Source organism: Gorilla gorilla, chromosome 7 (genome assembly GCF_029281585.2).
Source record: "Gorilla gorilla gorilla isolate KB3781 chromosome 7, NHGRI_mGorGor1-v2.1_pri, whole genome shotgun sequence".
Lineage (NCBI taxonomy): Eukaryota > Metazoa > Chordata > Mammalia > Primates > Hominidae > Gorilla > Gorilla gorilla.
The window spans coordinates 106,408,736-106,428,866 of NC_073231.2; the positions used below are offsets into that span (position 1 = coordinate 106,408,736).

The 20,131-nt window shown below is 39.8% G+C and overlaps 1 protein-coding gene across 2 annotated transcripts in view; it reads right to left on the reverse strand.

Moving 5' to 3' along the window:
- Positions 1–1,716: 1,716 nt before the first annotated feature.
- Positions 1,717–20,131, reverse strand: part of SNX31 (sorting nexin 31) — a 76,779-nt gene continuing 58,364 nt past the window's right edge. The window contains exons 8-11 of one of the 2 annotated variants that reach the window (XM_063709001.1): positions 17,676–17,789; positions 12,926–13,003; positions 5,860–5,916; positions 1,717–2,803 (exon numbers count right to left, since the gene is read on the reverse strand). In XM_063709001.1, the coding sequence (XP_063565071.1) occupies positions 2,708–2,803; positions 5,860–5,916; positions 12,926–13,003; positions 17,676–17,789 (345 nt within the window). In that variant the 3' untranslated portion in view covers positions 1,717–2,707. The remainder of the gene's footprint in view (positions 2,804–5,859; positions 5,917–12,925; positions 13,004–17,675; positions 17,790–20,131) is intronic. The other variant, XM_004047380.5, reaches the window with a different exon arrangement.

The following is a 20,131-nucleotide window of genomic DNA, read 5'->3' on the forward strand; positions in this document are numbered from 1 at the left end:
CAAACTCAGTTGTGTTTGCCTGTGGGCAAATTGCTTATGCCAGTTATTTTAGGAGTATAAACAGCAGTAAAATCTCATATGAATGTCTAGAAGTGGAAAGAAGTGATGGTGGATATAGACATGGCAGGAGAAAATGTGGTTGCCTGGGGACCATTTTTGCACGGATATGAGGAGTGGACAAAGGCATAGGCTGGTAATTGGCAAAGCCATGTCACACCCCTTAGGATTAGCAGTTACCGAAGGATATCAGCAGTCACCTACCTGATAAAGCCATGCACCAGCTGACGGCTTCTCCAGTGCTGGGGCGGCTGTGCCGGTGGCAGGGACTACCGCAGAGTGAGGTCCTCACCTCCTGGAGTGATGAGGGGGTCTCACTCGCCATCTTCTCCCAGAACCTGCAGCTGGGGAGCTCACTCTGGCAGCTGAAGTTCTGACTTTTTACGCAATGATCAAGTGTTTTGATCCAGAAGTGATTTAAACTCCTAAATTCCTAGATAAAACTAGGCCCAGTAATCCCCCAAAAAGGCTAATAGCTCCTTCTTCTCTCACATAACTACTAAGAAATGTATCATTTTACAAAATAAGTTTTGAATTTTGTTTCAATTTTTGTTTTATCAGGTGCTACCCTAGTTCCTTTATTCTTCATGTTATATTTATATACTGTGGAATGCATGTCATCAATTGTATTTTTCTTTTCATATTCTGACACTGATGATAATCTCAATGTTTGGAAAAAAAACTATTAAATAAAATGCTTCTGTTTTTCTGCATCCTCAAAGGATAAACTGCTCTACATATACTGTAGAGATGCTGCATTAGGATATGCATATATTTCTGATCCATCCCACTTCTTAGCTTTATCTCCTAACTACTCCCTTAACCTAAAACTTCGCTAGCACAGAGCAAGTTTACTCATTTTTCTGCAATGCCACATTTATTCTCCCATCTGTAACTATCCTTCCCTTTCTCTAGGGTGCCCCACCTTTGCCCACATGGCTCTACTCTTTCTTCAAAGTCCCTCTTCCCCTTGGGGCTTTCTTGATGGCCCCGACGTCCTTTGACATGCAGGTCCACACTACGCTGTTGTTGTTGTTGTTGTTGTTGTTGTTTAATAGATATTGGGTTTCACTATGTTACCCAGGCTGGTCTTGAACTACTGGGCTCAAGTGATCCTCCCGCCTTGGCCTCCCAAAGTGCTGGGGTTACAGGAGTAAGCCACCATGCCCAGCCCACATAGCACACTTTTGACACCAACCACATGTTGTCTGGTATTACTCACTCTCTTACATATCAAGTTGAAACATGAAATTGTCAACATAAAACTATTTTTGGCCTACAAAGACAGCAGTTATATATGGTTCAATTTATGTGTCTTCTTACTCCAAATACAATTTGTTGCATTCTTGTTTTCTCTGATAGCCTCTTCCATTGTGTAGGTGTTTGCTATTAAAAAGAGATAGAGCTTGACTACTCTTAAATTGGCAAAATAGTAGATAAACTTCCATTTTAATCTGAAGAGGATCCTAGTCCATTAACACATTCACTTAGGATGATTTGAGATGTTTGTGAGTCTCTGCAAAAATATCCTACTACAGCCTAAAATTTAAATATAAAAACTTCCAGTACTAGGAGTTACAGCTATAGGCATATGTTTATAAATATTATAGAATTTTTAATAGATTCTATATTTCAAAAAGATTATTCACAGAATTTTAATCAACAAATTTTATATTCACTGGAATTATTTTGTATTTATTATATAATTAGGTATACAACCCAGTTAGAACATTAGAATATTGTACTTTTTCTAATTACACTATACAGATTCCTCTGATCATCTCCCTTATTGTGGTCTTAATTCTATACATAATTACATTAATTACCATGAGAGAAATGAAGCTAGATAAGGAAAAACCTTGTGAGAAAGTATACATATTTTTAAAGCTAAGAGAATTATAAGGTATCTGATATCAGGTGCAGAGCCTTATTGCTTTCCAAATTAAAACATTCCAAATAGCATGTTGATTATTGCACTGCCTTCAGTACTCTAAGGGCAGAATAAAATTATAACAATGGTCAAGCAGAGAACAGGGCAGCGTTTCACTTTGAGTACATCCATATTGGTAGGCTCAGACTTATGTGAGGAAACAGATCAGTATTTCATCACCTCCTTGCTCTAGTTCTGTGTGGATAGATCAGAGAACCCAGGTTTCTTTTTCAGTGATTCCATTTCTTAGAGCCCTATTTTCCTCCATTGAAGAGTAACATCTTTAGAAACTGATCCAAAATACCTTTATGATATTTGATGAGACTTTCATTTATGTAAATTCAAAACACATAAAAGACTTCATGAAGCCATATAAAGATCTATTTTAGAGAAAAAATAGAATGAGTTTTATATGAGTTAATTTGAATTTGCCACTTGTCATTTATGAGACATTAAAAACAAACTCTATACTCTCACGACGAAGTGCAAAAATAAAATAAAAACTAACTCTATAACTTGGTTCTTTTTTTTTTTCTAATCTTGAGATTTCCATAGAGTGCTGTGATATAATACCTTGATGAATACAGTCTATCTTAATGCCAAAAAAATGGGAAGAGGTCAAATTTCCCCCACTGATGGTAGGTAGCCCACCTGAATCCCCAAGTTCTTTCACTGTCTTGAGATAGCCTCCAAGGATATTTTAAAATATGAGAGTTTTCTTCAGAGATCTTCTTCCTTTATGTTCCCAAAAACGCAGTCATCTTTAGCTATCTTAATCTTGCTTTTTCTTGATAGAAAACTAGAATAGTCTTTCTGCTGTGAAGTAAACAGAGAGGTCAGAAATGTAAATGAAAAGAAATCATTTCCATAACAATAACAAAGTCACAGAGGTTAAAACAGTATTGAAAGGGCAACAGAAAGCTTACATTTGTATAAGCAATGGTTATTTTAAACAGTTTTATTCTGTAGAAGCTTTATTTTGGGGTGAGTGTAAATACACTCGTTAGGACTGGGAAGAGCACCGCCTACTGGTTTTATGTGTCCTCTGCATCTTTCAGGGCCCCGGGATGTCACCCAGGTTAACATTTAACTCTACCTGTCTTGCCTCTTTCCCCTCTTAAAGCCATGCGACTTTCAATTTTTAACTTTGCCCAAAATCTTTAGGGCACATTCCACTCAGATACAAACTTTAAAAAAGAGGCTGGGCGGCCAGGTGCAGTGGCTCACGCCTGTAATCCCAACACTTTGGGAGGCCAAGGCGGGCAGATCACGAGTTCAGGAGATCAAGACCATCCTGGCCAACATGGTGAAACCACATCTCTAATAAAATACAAAAAAATTAGCTGGGCACGGTGGCTGGCGCCTGTGGTCCAAGCTATTCGGGAGGCTGAGGCAGGGGAATCACTTGAACCCTGGAGGCAGAGGTTTCAGTGAGCCGAGATTGTGCCACTGCACTTCAGCCTGGCAACAGAGTGAGACTCTGTCTAAAAAAAAAAAAAAAAGAAGAGGCCGTGTACAGTGGCTCACGCCTGTAATGTCAGCACGTTGGGAGGCTGAGGTGGTGGATCACTTGAGGCCAGGAGTACGAGACCAGCCTGGCCAGCATGGTGAAACCCCATCTCTACCAAAACTACAAAAACTAGCCAGATGTGGTGGTGCACACCTGTAATCCCAGCTACTCAGGAGGCTGAGGCAGGAGGATCGCTTGAACCTGGGAGGTGGAGGTTGCAGTGAGCCGAGATGGCACCACCGCACTCCAGCCTGGGCAAGGGAGCGAGACTCTGTCTCATTAAAAAAAAAAAGTGTTACCCTTATTTTAAAACATTTTAGAGGTTAGGGTTACCGCAAATCTTTAAAGAGTAATTTGCCTTCAGTACTTATGAAATCTCAAAGACAGGGTTATGGAAAGTGGAAAGTGAAAAAAAAAATGTGGAGCCCCTCAATGGGCAGATGGGCTACAACTTTTTTTCTGCGAGGGATTTGTTTTGATAGAGGGCCTCACTGCCAAGTGGTTAAAGCAACAAACTAATTTTATTTGTTAAACAACAAATAAAGACTGCTTGGGTTCAAATACTGGCTCTGATATTAACTGACTGTGTGACCTTGTGCAAGTGACTTAACCTTTCTGTGTTTCAGTTCTCTGTGCAGTAAGCCAAGGATAATAACAGTGCTTTGGTTGTTTATTGGGATTAAATGAGTTATACATAAAAAGTAATTATAGCAGTTCATGGCTCAGGATAAGGTCTATACAACAGTTTGCAAAATAAATTAAAACTCAATATAGTTGGACACTAGGTCTCTTTCTGACCTGCTGGTCCTACTCACAGCATGAGATAGGTTGGCCTGTATTAGAGTTACCACTCATCTGAGAGGACAACTGAACTGATCACAGTTGTGCTGAGTGTTATCTGTTGTCCTAGGACAGTGGCTCTCAAACTTGAACATGCATCAGATTTGTCTGGTGGTCGTGTTAAAGAGATTGTTGCGGCCTTCCCCCAGAGCTGCTGATCCAGTAGGTTTGGGGCCTGAGAATTTGAATTTCTAATAAGATCCACGTGATACAGATGCTGTTGGTCCAGGGACCACACACTGAGAACTGGTGTTCTAGGATAATGGTTCCAATTCTGGTTGTATAATAGGACCACTTGGGGAGCTTTTAAAAATTCCATTGCCCAGGCCCCTCGGACCAATTAAATCCAAATTTCTGAGGGTGGGGCTCAAGCATTAGTTTTTAGAGCTCCCCAGGTGATTCCAATGTGCAGCCAAAGTTGAGAACCACAGCTCCATGCTGTCGGCATGCTGCTAAAATGGGTGCATTAAAATGATGAAGTGATTACCATCTACATTCTACAGACAAAGATATGGAAGTGCAGTATCAGAGTCCCTAATGAAGTTAGGTTTTGGATCTGGCTAATGACACATAGCCAGTAAGCAGTGGAGTTCCTATCTCGTCTCTCTGTCCAACCAGCCAGAAATGCTGTGATTATGAAGGAGAATGCTTTTATGCATTTATGCTAGTTTATTTTCCCTGACTGTATTCATTCAAGAAAGGACTTTATGTACTTACATATTTATAAATACTGTACATATATACTAAGGATGTTTACATACACACCAGTCTCTGTGACAGTTGCTGGATCAAGAAGAAATCCCATTCAAATGCTACTTAGAAGTCACTTTTCTTTCATTCACCTACACTAGGATTTGGACTTAGAAAGGAAGAGTTAGCAAGGGCACAGTTAGTTAAGGCATAGTTCCAGGGTCAGACTGCCTGCTTCTTTCCATCATTGACTGCTGTGCAACCTTGGGCAGGTCACAAAACCTCTCTGTGCCCTAATTTCCTCAACTTATTTATAGGGCTGTGAAGGAATGTGTTAATTCACATAAAAGTGCTTAGAATACTGCCTGGCAATAATGAGTGCTCAAAAATGTCATTGATTATGATTTTTTCTATTATTATCTGCACAGCAGATCTAAATGCTCAAAAAGTATTTTGTAAACTTAAAAGTTGCTTTATACAGAGTATACTGCAGAAAACTATGAGACCAAAATATACTAGATATGTAACATATACAAACTAGAAAGAGAGTTGCCTCCAAAAAGTGCATGGGGTGTACAAAAAAATCACCAAATAATTTTGTGTTTCTCTTGGAAATTTTCTATGTAAAAATTCTTGGTAGTGCTATGGGGTGCTACAATAAAAATACTATGCTTCTGTGATGGCCTTCCAATTGGCCCAATCTACAAAGAGGAGCTTCTGAGAAACATAATTCTGACTTATTATTGAAAGTGGGATGACTTTGGTTAAAGAGGAAAAAAGATCAGATTTATCAAAATTATAATGTATCAATTACATAATTTTACTCACAGACCTGGCTTTGTTGAATGTGGTATTTTTTACTTTTGCTTTGTTCCGGAACTTCAATCTGCTAAATAGATTAGTGAAATGTCAGTCAGCTCAGCCCAGAGAAGCAAGCACACAAACAATCTATTTAACTAGCACATTTTCCCTTCCACGATAATCCTCTTAATGGTCCCAAAGGCTGCCGGTCAGCAGGTACACCTGCTTGTCATCTGTGCATTCCTCTTTCACTTGTCAGGGTCTAAATGTTACAGAAATAGAGTCCCCAAAAGTTAAGTAAAACTTAATGTTTCACATTAGTGGTTGTCTATGGATTTTGTGATTGAAGAAAGCTTTTAAAAGAACATCACACGAAATGAAATGTCCTTCCAAATCCTGAAATAATTCTTGGGGTTGCAATCCATATGCTGACTCAAAGCCCAGCGGGGCTTTGGTTAATCAAAAGCCACCATTAATCAAACGAAGAATCAAAGCGAAGTTCAAGACACTTGAATATACCTCATGTACATAAGGTAAACCCAATATATCAGCAGGAAACAGATGGTGCAATCTTGGGGTAATTGAGGAGAATTTTAGGAAGGAACCGTTTAACTATTTAATGGAGGTGTGGGCAGGATTACATTGAATGCATGAAGGGATGTTGGGGCCCCCAGGGGCTAGCAATGAGGGGGATTTCCAGAGGATTCTTACCACCTCTAGGCCTGAAGGGGCGAGGGAGCAGCTGGGGCTGGAACCAGAGAGTAGCTGTAGCTATAAGGAGGAGAGAGTGCCTGACGGGAGCTGTATCCCTCAGTAGAGAGACATTCCAGCCACAGAGACCCAGCAGGTTCCAATATGGAGAAATAAACACCCTACTCTCACTTTTCTCCCACCCTCCAATCTCCTGCTGGTTTCCCAATGAGTTATCCAGGGATGTCCAACCTTTTGGCTTTCCTGGACCACACTGGAAGAAGAGAATTGTCTTGGTCCCCATGTAATATAGCTAATGAGCTTTTTAAAAATCACAAAAAAAACCTCAGTGTTTTAAGAAAGTTTATGAATTTGCATTAGGCCACATTCAGACATGTCCTGGGCTGCATGCAGCCCGCAGGCTGCGGGTTGGACAAGCTTGAGTTATCCCATTGAGGGTAAGGTTGTAGTACACAGTCTCCCAGGGCACAGAGCAGAGTGGGAGTGAATCTGGAAAGGCAGAGTGCCTGGCACACCTAGTAAACACTACCTAGCCAGGCTTTTGGGGGAAAGAGTTCTTAGACTCTTCTTAATGGGAAAGAAAAGAACTGCTATTAAACAACTGTGCGTTAGGTACATAACTCAAACAAGTTGCAGTATTTATTTACCCTACAATTGTCAACGTCTCTGTATTAATCGCCTTTCTCCTCCAACATATTAGCTCTTTGACTCTGGATCCTCAGGTTTAGCCATCACATGGTACACACAGGCATTCATAAATGACAGAATAAAAAAGTGACTTAATTGTTTATTATTGCTTACTTCTCATGAGAATATAAACTGAGACATTTCAAAATAAGTGGGCTAAATAACATGACACTGCAAAAAAGCATTACCTTTTAACTATGGTTAACTTTGTTGTAAAATCAATTGCTTTAAGGAGGTATGCATAAGACTTCCTTTAGGTTAGTACTCTTAATGGAAATGTTCACATATTTAAGCCTATTTCAATAATTTTTTATTTTATTTTATTTTATTTTATTTTGAGACAGAGTCTCGCTGTGTTGCCCAGGCTAGAGTGCAGTGGCACAATTTTGGCTCACTGCAACCTCCACCTCCTGGATTCAAGCGATTCTCCTGCCTCAGTCTCCCAAGTAGCTAGGAATACAGGTATGCGCCACCATGCCCATCTAATTTTTTTATTTTTGGTAGAGATGGGGTTTCACCATGTTGGCCAGGCTGGTCTCAAACTCCTGACCTCAAGTGATCCACCTGCCTCGGCCTCCCAAAGTGCTGGGATTACAGGCACAAGACACTGTGCCCGGCCTCAATATTTTTTAAAAAACCAGTTATTAAGTCTTGGTAAATGAGAAATTAACAGTCTGATGTCTTATGTGTTTTGCTACTATTATTATTATTTTACAGTGTTACATTAGGGTCCGTAAATAGTCTTGCAGCCATGAAATACAGAGCTTGGAGGAAAATTCTCAGAATTTTTCTCTCTCCTAGTCTCCTTCCCCTCCTGCTCCCTATGTCAAAGTAAATAAAATCGAACCACTACAAATGTTAAGCAATTTCTGACATAATCAGTTTCCTTGACTTCTTGCAATAAGGCCTTCAATACTTTATGTACTAGGGGGAATAAAGCTGGGGAAACAAGCAAATCTTTTTTCATAATGCAGTATTCCTATACTTTCTTTTTCATCAATAGAGTGGTTTCTGTTAATAACATAATCACTTATTCCTGCATAGTAATTTCCCCCTGGCTGTCTAAAACTGTGTCCTCCTGCTATGCTCATACCATTCTCCTGACTGCCATACACAGTTTTTCCATTTTCTATATTGGACCAGCTCTTCAAAAGGCTAACATTCCTCAGATATCAGAGGCCACTGTCCTTGGTGTTTCCCCTCCTCACTATATAATAGAAACATGTTTAAAATTGCCAGTTGCCTTTTAAATGGTTTCACCTTGCCTAAAAGGAAAGAAGAATGGAGGGAAAAATACATCTGGTGATGGTAGTTGAGGATGGAGTAAGAGGTGTAAGGTAATCAGGAATCAGAAAGCCATCTTGTTCTTTGCCATTTTTGAGGGAAACTAATTTTGAGATCAGATCTACTTTTAAGAAAAACAAAGGGAAAATATACAAACTAGGTATAGATTATTAGAAATATAAATTGTTTCTTGCCAGGCATGGTGGCTCACACCTATAATCTCAGCACTTCGGGAGGCCAAGGCAGGCTGATTGCTTAAGCTCAGGAGTTTGAGACCAGCCTGGGCAACATAGTGAGACCCCTGTCTCTACAAAAAATACAAAAATTAGCCAGGCATGGTGGTGTGTTCCTATAGTACCAGGTACTTAGGAGACTGCAGTGGGGAGGATGGCTTTAACTTGGGAGATGGAGGTTGCAGTGAGCTGAGATTGCACCACTGCACTCCAGCCTGGGAGACAGAGCCTGTCTTAAAAAAAAAAAAAAAAAAAAGTCTTTTTAAGTCAGAAAATTATTCACCAGCATACTCCTGATGTACATCTCATGTATCCAGATTACAGTTCAATATGTAAAATAATAATAATGCACTTTCAGAAATTCCTTAGGAACACATCTATTGCATAAAATACATCTACTCTCTTTTCTTGGTGTCTTTTGGAATTCTCTAAATGGCAGAGATTGTTGGTAGTTTACTCCATTATCCATTCCGCCCTTCTTCCTTAGTAATTACACCCAGTTTTATTTGAATAGACAACACACCCTGCTAAAAGACCACATTTACCAGACTCCCTTGCAGCTAGGTGTGGGCCTGTGATGTGACTATCTCTTGGCCAATTGTCGTAGGGGAAATTCTGAGTGAGACTTCTGAAACTTCTCCTTAAAGAAAAGAAGTGAGCCCTGCTTCATATTTTCCTCATACTTGCTGCCTAGAATGTGGATGTAATGATGGGTGTTCTGGCAGCCATTTTGGGGATGAGGTGAAAGCCACATACAGAAGATCCACAACAGAAAGGTCTGTGTTGATATTATGGAGCCACCCCATCCAGCCCTAGACTGCCTACCTCTGAACTTCTTTTAGATGAGAGAGAAACAAACTTCACTGTGTCTAAGACACTTGTTTTTTCTTTTGTTTTCTATTATATGCAGCAAAACCTAACTCTAACTAATATACTTTATTTTTAAATAAAGCAATCCTTTATAATTCTGCTCTAATTAAGAGCAGCAAATATTAAGGAAATTGATTCAGGCTTTTGTACAGGAGCATAGCTTTAAGAAGAATGTTACACTTTTTTTTCTTCCAGTTTATGGTTAATATTGCCTTTAAGGGCCAGGTACAGTGGCTCATGTCTGTTATCTCAGCAATTTGGGAAGCCAAGGTGGGAGGATAGCTTGAGTTCAGGAGCTCAAGACCAGCCTGGAAAACATAGGGAGACTTTATCTCTACAAAAAAAAAAAATTAGCTGGGTGTGGTGGCACATGCCAGTGGTCCCAGCTACTTGGGAGACTGAAGTAGGAGGATCACCTCAGTCTGGGAAGTTGAGGCTGCAGTGAGACATGGTTGCACCACTGCACTCCAGCCTGGGTGACAGAGAGCGACCCTGTCTTTAAAAAAATTATATATATATATATATATATATATATATATATATATAGCATTTAAGAACTTAATATATTTTTGTTGTGGCTGTATGTTTACATTATTCTTTAGTGCATTTGCTTGACCCAAATTTTAATGACGTCTTCATAAACAGAGCACAAGTTTTATCTTTGAAAACATTACCTAAAGCTAACTAAGCTAATTAAGTTAACAATACATTTCTTTTTTCCCTCATTTCCTCTTACTAGGATAAAACTAGCACTATTTAATCTGCTTCTAGGGATGATCTGCCTTATTTATGGGGCTCATTTGGTTACAGTTCTCTCCCCTGCTTCAGATTCTTTAAGATGATCAAAATCTTGGACTCGGAACCTGCCCTGCAAAATAGAGACCTCTGTGTCCTAGTCCATACAAGCCTTCTATAAGTGCTATGTGTCAGTTTTGACTTTGTGTGTTTCCCTGGAAAACAAGGGAATGTCGCCATGGTACATTTATATGGTTTCCTTGAGCCACAAAATGACTTTAATCGACTGTACTTGTGAGGGGGCCCAGGACTCAGGATGAGTTCAAACACTGAACTGTCTGCTCTCTCTATCTCCCAGGTTCCCCTCTACCCAGAGCTTTGTAGATAAAATTCGAGATTAAAATGCAGACTATCCTTACAAAATCCTCTTAGAAACCCAATTTTCAAAATGAAAGGTCTGAACTTTTCATTCCAAGAGCCAAAATAAGTAAAAAAAATAAAGAGTTTCTGGAACTAAAACGTGTTAAATATTTGGATAAAGCAATACAAGGGTACTGACTAATGTGCTGATCTTGCTAACCTCAGAGATTAATTATGGATTTCGATCCATGTGCAAACTTAAGATACATAGTGTGGTTGTTTTTCTTGAAAACTTTAAATAGACTACTACTTTCTCCATTTTACTGAGTTAACTCTTTAGCTACTTATTGTACAAGTATTTCCTGAATCAAGTAGCTTACATTTTTTTCATCCACATTTGAGAGCACTTCTCCCTTTTAATGAGTCTACTTCAGTTAATTACTTTTCTCTTTCTTCTTTTTAATACATACAATAATCTCAGCCTAAGAGGGTCCATCCTGCCTGAGAGGTTGGATTTTATTATACTACTCTTTTAAAAAGAGTTTCCTTGATTCTTTTATTGCTTTGATTTACTACTCTCTAGCACATTTTGAATTGTTCAACCACCAAGAGGCAGTGAATTTATTTTCCCTGGAAAAGGTACGTTCAGTTCTAGAAGAAAGAGAAATAATTACAAAACACAGCTATTTTCTTAGAAAAAAGCTGGAAAGTCAAGTAAAGATCAATGTTAACTAAAGATGTCATCCATCGTCTTAGTCTAAATTTAAATGAAAACATTAGAAAAGTTTCCCGGCCGGGTGTGGTGGCTCATGCCTGTAATCCCAGAACTTTAGGAGGCCGAGGCGGGCGGATCATGAGGTCAGGAGATCGAGACCATCCTGGCTAACATGGTGCAACCCCGTCTCTACTAAAAAAAAAAAAAATACAAAAAATCAGCCGGGCGTGGTGGCAGGGACCTGTAGCCCCAGCTACTAAGGAGGCTGAGGCAAGAGAATGGTGTGAATCCGGGAGGCGGAGCTTGCAGAGAGCTGAGATGCACCACTGCATTCCAGCCTGGGCAACAGAGTGAGACTCCATCTAAAAAAAAAAAAAAGAAAAGAAAAGAAAAGAAAAGAAAAGTTTCCCAATATTTTCTATTATATTTTAAAATATCAATATAATATTCTACAAAAGAATTAAGTTTATGAATGTCAACCAGGTACTGGTATTTCTTTCTTTCTTTTTTTTTTTTTAAGATGGAGTCTCACTCTGTCACCCAGGCTGGAATGTAATGGTGTCATCTTGGCTCACTGCAACCTCTGTCTTCTGGGATCAAGCAATTCTCCTGCCTCAGCCTCCCCAGTAGCTAGGACTACAGGTGCCCACCACCACACCCAGTTAATTTTGTATATTTGGTGGAGATGGGGGTTCACCATGTTGGCCAGGCTGGTCTCAAACTCCTGACCTCAAGTGATCCCCCCACTTGGCCTCCTGAAGTGCTGGGATTACAGGCATGAGCCACCATGCCCGGCCCCAGGCATTGGTATTTCTAATCATTTAAAAAAAAAATTGTACTGTCTTGTTTGGGACATACTTGTATCATGATAATGACTAGACAATTAAAACAGTTTAAAATATAATTTTTTCACAGCCTTCTCACCAACCTTTCTGATGAGTTACTAGGCCTTTAATAAATATAATAATAAATAAACACTAGAACAATAAAGTTTAATTTTATATTGAGGAAAAAAAATAGCCTTGAGAGTTTATTTTACTACTTCCCCCAATTGTTAAAGGCATTTTCATTTGGCACAATGGAAGTATCAAGAAGCTATGGATTCTTTCTGGAGATAAACTTATAATAAGATCATCCCCACTGTGTTAAAGACCCCTCAAGACCCTGACTTGAAGATGTAGCTTCTATAATAAATCTGAAAGCCTCCATGTCAGAGAAGGCTGAAATAAAATGATACAAAGTCGAGGGTTAGAATTCTCAGTAACCCAAAGATGACTTCTCATTGGAAAAATGACTTCAATTCTAAAGACAGGCTTCCTTCTGCCCTGCCATCCTGACCACTGAGCTACCAGAGGGAAGAGGAGCTCACTTCTGTGGTTTGGAGTCCTCCCTTTAGGACTAGACCTGCTGGCTCAGGGAGCTCATGAGTGTAGTTTGGTCTCCAACTGTTGGCTGATGGTGGGAACGTAAAGTGAAAAATAGACACAGGTAAGAGCACTCACCATTTCTGTATTCTCAGCAGCTAGCTTTACCATCTTTTCTGAGATCATCTTTTTCAAGCAGCTACTCAGCAAAAAAGCCTAAGAAATGCAGGAATAAAGAACTCTTGTAACCGAAGAAATCTTCACTCTCTTTCTTCCCTCCTCACACCACAAAGTGGATTTTGACTCTGCCCTCCAATAACACACATTCAAGAATTTAGATTTCTTCATTAACCTCTAGAAGTTTTCATAAGATCCAATTAGCAAGTAACTATACATTTTCTCAATTATGTGGATATATTTACAGCAAATTTTTTAAAGAAATGAAAAATGTCCAGGATCTCACTATTAACATTTTTCCTCTTAAAACTCACCCCCTTGCATCCCATGTTTTCTATTATTTTGTAAGCAGATCATGTTTTATGAGCAATAAACAATAAAAACTAATTATTATTATTATTATAATGAGATGAACTGATGATGGTCAATCCTATATTTAATTCTAGACATTGTATACATAATTATTGAGAGACCTCTACTGGGCATAAAAGTAACTGGTTTGTTTGAAGGAATATATTAGCACCTTATTACTTTTACTAAACTGAAAAAAAAGATCAGCTGTTTTTCTTCACTTCACTTTCTTATTTTTCTTTTTCTTTTTTTTTCTCTGAGACATAGTCTCACTCTGTCACCCAGGCTGGAGTGCTGTGGCTGCGATCTTGGCTCACTGCAACCCCCGCCTCCTTCGTTCAAGCGATTCTCCCGCTTCAGCACGCCACCACGCCCAGCTAATTTTTTTGTATTTTTAGTAGAGACGGGGTTTCACCATGTGGGCCAGGCTGGTCTCAAATTCCTGACCTCAAGTGATCCTCCCGCCTCGCCTCCCAAAGTACTGGGATTACAGGTGTGGGCCACTGTCCCTGGCCCACTTTCTTATTTTTCTAGTATCTTTAATCACTCATGTTCTAGACTCATAGTCACTTCCACTATCCTTCGTGGCTTAATCATCATTAGTGCCAAGACACTCATAGTTGTACAACTTGCTACACAAAAGCTGGGCTTCCTTATTCCAGGCTCTTCAATACTATGAGCAAAATTGAAGGTTCCCTGTGATTTTCCCATTTGCTCCTTTCCCACTTATCCTTTTTCTCTCTTGTCCTGCTCTTAATTCTTGGCTTGCTGTTTTCTCCTTTGGCCCTACTAAGGTTTGGGACAACTGCCAATCAAAGTTGAGGCTAGAAGAACTTAGCGCAGGGCTGTGTTCAGGGGTGGTCACTGTGTTGGAGGCGAGGTTGGAGAGGAGAAGGGAGGAGAGAGTGAGAGAAAGCACAGGCTGGGGTGGAGCCAAGTAGGAAGTTCTTGGAGGGGAGAACACAGAAAGCAGAATTAGAGGGAAAATGGGCTACATACAGCTCTCAATGTCTTGCAGGGGTGTAGAGCATTACAGGAATTAATTTTATTTAAAACGGGAAAAGAGGGAAGAGAGAAAAAAAGGCTGACATCAATTTTTAAAAGAATTAACAGATGGGGCATTTGTGCAAACATTTTGACTTCCTAGCTTTGCTAAGAACTAGCCCTGTTTATATGTGCATATATGTAACCTATGCAAAGCCAGATAATAAAATAAACAATAAAACCCTGAGCAAATGCAGCTAGGAAGGATGTTTAATAGTGTCCAATAAGATGCAGACCAATTCCATACTCTTATACAATGTACACAAGTACATAGGCCAGGACTCTGCTATAAACTGTCAGGTTTATTAAATATGAAAAGATTGAAAATGAATAAAAAATTTAAAAAAGACAAAGCAAAAGGATCGAGTTGTTGTTTTTTTTTTTTTTTGAGATGGAGTCTTGCTCTGTCGCCCAGGATGGAGCACAGTGGTGTAATCTTGGCTCACTACAACCTTCGCCTCCCAGATTCATGGGATTCTCCTGTCTTAGCCTTCCGAGTAGCTGGGATTACAGATGCCTGCCACCATGCCCAGATGATTTTTGTTCTTTTGGTAGAGATGGTGTTTCACCATGTTGGCCAGGCTGGTCTTAAGCTCCTGACCTCAAGTGATCTGCCGGCTTTGGCCTCCCAAAGTGCTGGGATTACAGGCATGAGCCACTGCGCCTGGCCAACGATTCAGATTTCATTTAAAAGGTCTCAAAAAGATTTGGGCCCAAGCCCTCATTTGCATTTGCAAAGCACACAAGTCACATTTCCACCTTTTACAAAAGTAGCCCTTGAGTGTGTACAACTATTATATATCCATAAAAATTATAATGTTTTTAAAAAGTAGCCTTTGGGTGTACATCAATAAAACTCACACTCCAGGGGAAATAAGACCTTACTAGGAATCCTTTGAAAGAATGTTTATTGAACCTCTTTATGGTGGTTTAAACTCATTTGCTACTGACTAGATTGAAAAATCATAGTAAAATTTAACCGCACTTAGCATTCTGAGGTTGGGAGGTAGTTTTACTACCCAAATCTCTCTATGTCTCTCCAAGTGACTGATAATCTTGCCTTAGCAAACCAGTCTACCATTTCCCTAAAGATGTTTCATATTTAAGGTGGACCTAAGGACCCACTCCTTTAACCTAGAATTTTGGTTTAGTACTTCATGTTTTCAGAGGACTTTGATATAATAACTCAACTATACTAGAAGTAAAGAGTCAAAAGGGGCCTTGGTTTCTGAACCAGAATGTTCCATGGAACTTAGCCTGATCACCAGAGACTCAAGTTGAATATGACATCGATGCAAAGAGTACTTTACTATTTTGATTCCATTTCAGAACACCTACAATTTTGGTTTCAATTTGAAATGGCTTAATTTAGTAAAAAGGACTTTTCAATTGGATTTGGTGTTTAGATTTTCTCTTTTTTAGCATTTCCACTCCAATTTTAGTTAAAAGCCTATGGTAGACATGGATAGTTGGCTACCCAACAGCCATTGCACCTTCTTCTTTCCTAAGAGACCCTGATTTTTTTGGGGACGATAACATGCTCAGCCCCAGGCAATGGTTCATGCTTACTCTAAGCCAACCATAAATCCTGTTTCTCTTTGCTAGATGCTTGGTTCCCAGACTCCCTTGCAGCTAGGAGTGGTCATATGATCCAGTTCTGGCCATTGAAACATAATAGGAAGTCTACTGGGGGGTTTCTGGGGTAAAACTTTTGCTTTCCAGATAAAAGAGATATGGGTTGAGCATCCCTAACCCAAAAGTCCAAAATGTGAAACTTTTTGAGCCACTTAAATGATGCCACAAGTGGGAAATTCCACACCTGATCTCCTGTGACTAGTAACAGTCAAAAGCCAGATGTACAGCACAGATTCTGTTGCTGTTGTTTCACAGGGTTCACAGCTGATACAGGTATTCTAGTGATGCTATTGTGCTGATTAGCTACCCTGAACACATAATTTTTCACTGCATTAATGGTATGTCATGTTTTCTACTGTTGATTATGTATATGTGAATAAGTATAAGAAATGGATTGCTTATCAGTAGCATATAAATTCAGAGTCAGGAATGATGGTGATGCCCAACAACCATAGATGGTCCACATGTGTGGCTCAGGTAGTGACATCTTTGCTTTCTGATGGCTCAATGTCCACAAACTTTGTTCCATGCACAAATTTATTTAAAATATCATATAAAATTACCTTCAGGCTATGTGTTTAAGGTGTATATGAAACATAATTGAATTTCATGTTTAGACTTGGGTCCCATCCTCAAGATATCTCATTATATACAATTATACATCACTTAATGATGATGGGGGTATGTTCTGAGAAATGCATCATTAGGCAAGTTTGTCATTGTGCAAACAACATAGAGTGTAGTTACACAAACCTAGATGGTATAGCTTGCTATATACCTAAGCTAGATGATAGAGCCTCCCACTTTTAGGCTATAAACCTGTACAGTATGCTACTATACTGAATAAATTCTGAGGCAATTGTAACACAATGATAAGTATGTGTATCACCTAAACAAAGAAAAGGTACTACAGGAAAAAGGTGAAACATTAAAAAAAAAACATAAAAAAGGTACAGTAAAAATACTGTATTACAAACTTATGGGACCACTGCCATATATACAGACTGTCATTGACCAAAATGTTATGTACCACATGAATGTATATGCAAATATTTCAAGATTAAAAAAAATCTGCAATTGGAAATAATTCTGGTGCTAAGCATTTGGGATAAGGGATACTCAACCAGCGGCTTTTTATCTGCTTGGAAAAGGTCAAGAGAATAATAGGGATGCCAATCATCTACCCTCAGTATTTTTATTAACTAAGATCATAAAAATCTGTATTGCCTAAGTCAGGGGTTGGCAAACAAGGCCAGACCACCATCTGTTTCTATAAATAAAGTTTTATTGGAACATAGCCAGACTCACTTGTTTATATACTGCCTATGGCTGCTTTTAACAGAGTTGAGCAGTTGCAACAGAAACTGTATGGATCTCAAATCCTAAAATATTTACTATCCTTTAAGAAAAAGTCTATGGACTCCTGGTCTAAGCCACTGTTGGTTGAATCTTCTATTACTTGGTAACTAAATTCATTTCTAACTGATACAAAGGCCACGGTGACTAGTAAAATATAACAAAACATAAAACAAAATAAAAGGTATTACGGTCCCAAATGAGAGTGCATAGAACACTTTAGGGTCCTGCTCTAGTTGGGTTAGGGTCATGTGCTTCATCCACCCCAGCAAGCAAGACAGTATTTCAGCACAGAGGGTGTTCAAGGTCTGCCCTGAGAACTCACCTGTTTGGTGTAAATAGCAAACCACTGCCAGCAACTATCCTCACTGTATTGAAATCTGAGCTCTAAGTTCTGGTTGAGAGTTCTCTGGGGCCCATCCGTATCCAGCAGAGTTCCCTACAAAGGAAAATATTTTATATTCAATGTAAATTTAAATGCCTATTAATTTGCCGGGCACGGTGGCTCACACCTGAAATCCCAGCTGAGGCGGGCAGATCGCCTGAGGTCAGGAGTTCGAGACCATCCTGGCCAACATGGTGAAACCCCATCTCTACTAAAAATACAAAAATTAACCAGGTGTGGTGGCAGGGGCCTGTAATCCCAGCTACTTGGGAGGCTGAGGCAGGAGAACCACTTGCACTAGGGAGACAGAGGTTGCAGTGAGCCGAGATCATGCCATTGCACTCCAGCCTGGGTGACAAGAGTGAGACTTCATCTCAAAAAAAAAAAAAAAAAAAAAGCCCATTAATGTGTTGGGCAAAATATCAAAATGAGGGAGACTGTCCCTATTTCCAAGAAGGTATCAGTCTATGGAGGAGCCATGAAAGTAAATCACCACAGTTTGATATATTAATAGTTAAGTGTTAGGAAGGAAACACAGGTCTATGGAAGTAAATAGGAGGGGCACCTAACCCAGGCTAGGAGGGCAAAGGAAGACTTCCTGGAAGGGCCATCTGAGCAGAGGTAGAAACTACCCAAGTTTGTTGTGGTGGTTTTATTTTGTAGTGTGTAGGGGAGGTGAGAGGTGATTTTTGAAAGAGGAAATATTCTAGCAAGTGCAAACGTCCTGAGGCATGTTGGAGACACTACAAGGGACTGTGCATGTGGCTGCAGTACAGGCTCCAAGGCATGGAGGGTGATATGAGAAGAGGCTTAGGACCAGATCCTGAAAGCCTGGTAGGCAACATCTGTGATTTTTGCTTTGCAGCATCCATCATTCTTTTTCCTAGTAATGGAGTCTCAAATACCCTTGGAAAAACCATCCCTCTTCCACTGTTGGCTATTTATGTAGGACTATCAGGGAATGAAAAGTCAGAGGATGGCATATGACCAAATTTCAGGCCAAGTGGACAAGTAATTCTCTATGCTCCTCATGTTATTCCAGTCAGAGAGACCCAAATGGTAGGTCCTGATAGAGTTCCTATTTCTTAGAAAGCTTGAGCTCCTTTGGTTCTTAACTTTCTAAAGCCTCTGCATCCGTTTTTCCTTTGAATCTGTAGGTTACTCCATATCCTTCCAATAAATCCCATTTTCCACTAGAGTCCAATGTGTTGGTTTCTATTGCTTGCCAACAAAGAGCCCTAACTCTTACAGGTTTTATAAGCTAAGGATCCCTTCCTGCAGATTATATGCAGTACACAAAAAAGAAATAGGGAAAGAAAAAAGATATTTTTCCCCCTAGGGGGCAACAGACATTATCCTAAGGGCAACAGATTTTCTTTAAGAGGTTTCAGCTAGGTGTGGTAGCTCATGCCTGTAATCCCAGCACTTTGGGAGGCTGAGGCAAGAGAATCTCTTGAGCTCAGGAGTTTAAAACCAGCCTGGGCACCATAGCAAGTCCTTGTCTCCAAAAAACAGGAATTAGATTTATATTTTAGAAATATTGGTCTGGCAGCATCAGTTAAAACATGAATTGGAGGCTGGGTGCAGTGGTTCATGCCTGTAATCCCAACAGTTTGGGAGGCTGAGGCAGGCAGATCACTTGAGGTCAGGAGTTTGAGACCAGCCTGGCCAACATGGTAAAACCCCATCTCTACTAAAAACACACAAAAAATTAGCTGGGTATGGTGGCTGGTGCCAGTAATCCCAGCTACTCGGGAAGCTGAGGCAGGATAATCACTTGATCCTGGGAGGTGAAGGTTGCAGTGAGCTGAGATTGCGTCACTGCACTCCAGCCTGGACAACAGAGTAAGACTCCATCTCGAAAACAACAACAACAACAACAACAAAATATGAATTGGAAAACAGCTGTTTTCAGACACTGAACAACAGATAACGCAGTACTGTTAACCCAGAGAGAAGGAAAACCAAAGGAAGTGAGCCCCATAATTATCCCAGCTTACCACCTGAAGAGGTTTCCAGGATATAACACAAAGACAGGGAACCCAAACAGAGCCCAGAGGTCTTAATGAGTAGAGGAGAAAGGGTAAAAGTTTCAAGAAGTTGAGATTGGAATTTGTGGTGCAGAATACCAAAGACTAGGGCTTTAAACACAGCGAGAGCTCTAGGGAGTTTTTGACAAATCTTTGGCTGAATAATGATCTATGCATGTATAGAGTAAACCTACATGAGGCTGGGGAAAGAACATCTGGAAAGCAGTAGGTTGGAAATTGCAGGAGCTCACAAACAAGGATGGAAAGAGTTCATGTTCCCATTGGTCAGAGCAGAGAGACAATAGACAAGATGTCAGGTAGAGCTCTAAGAATGGTAGCTAAGGCACAAAGGGCTAAATTAGCCCT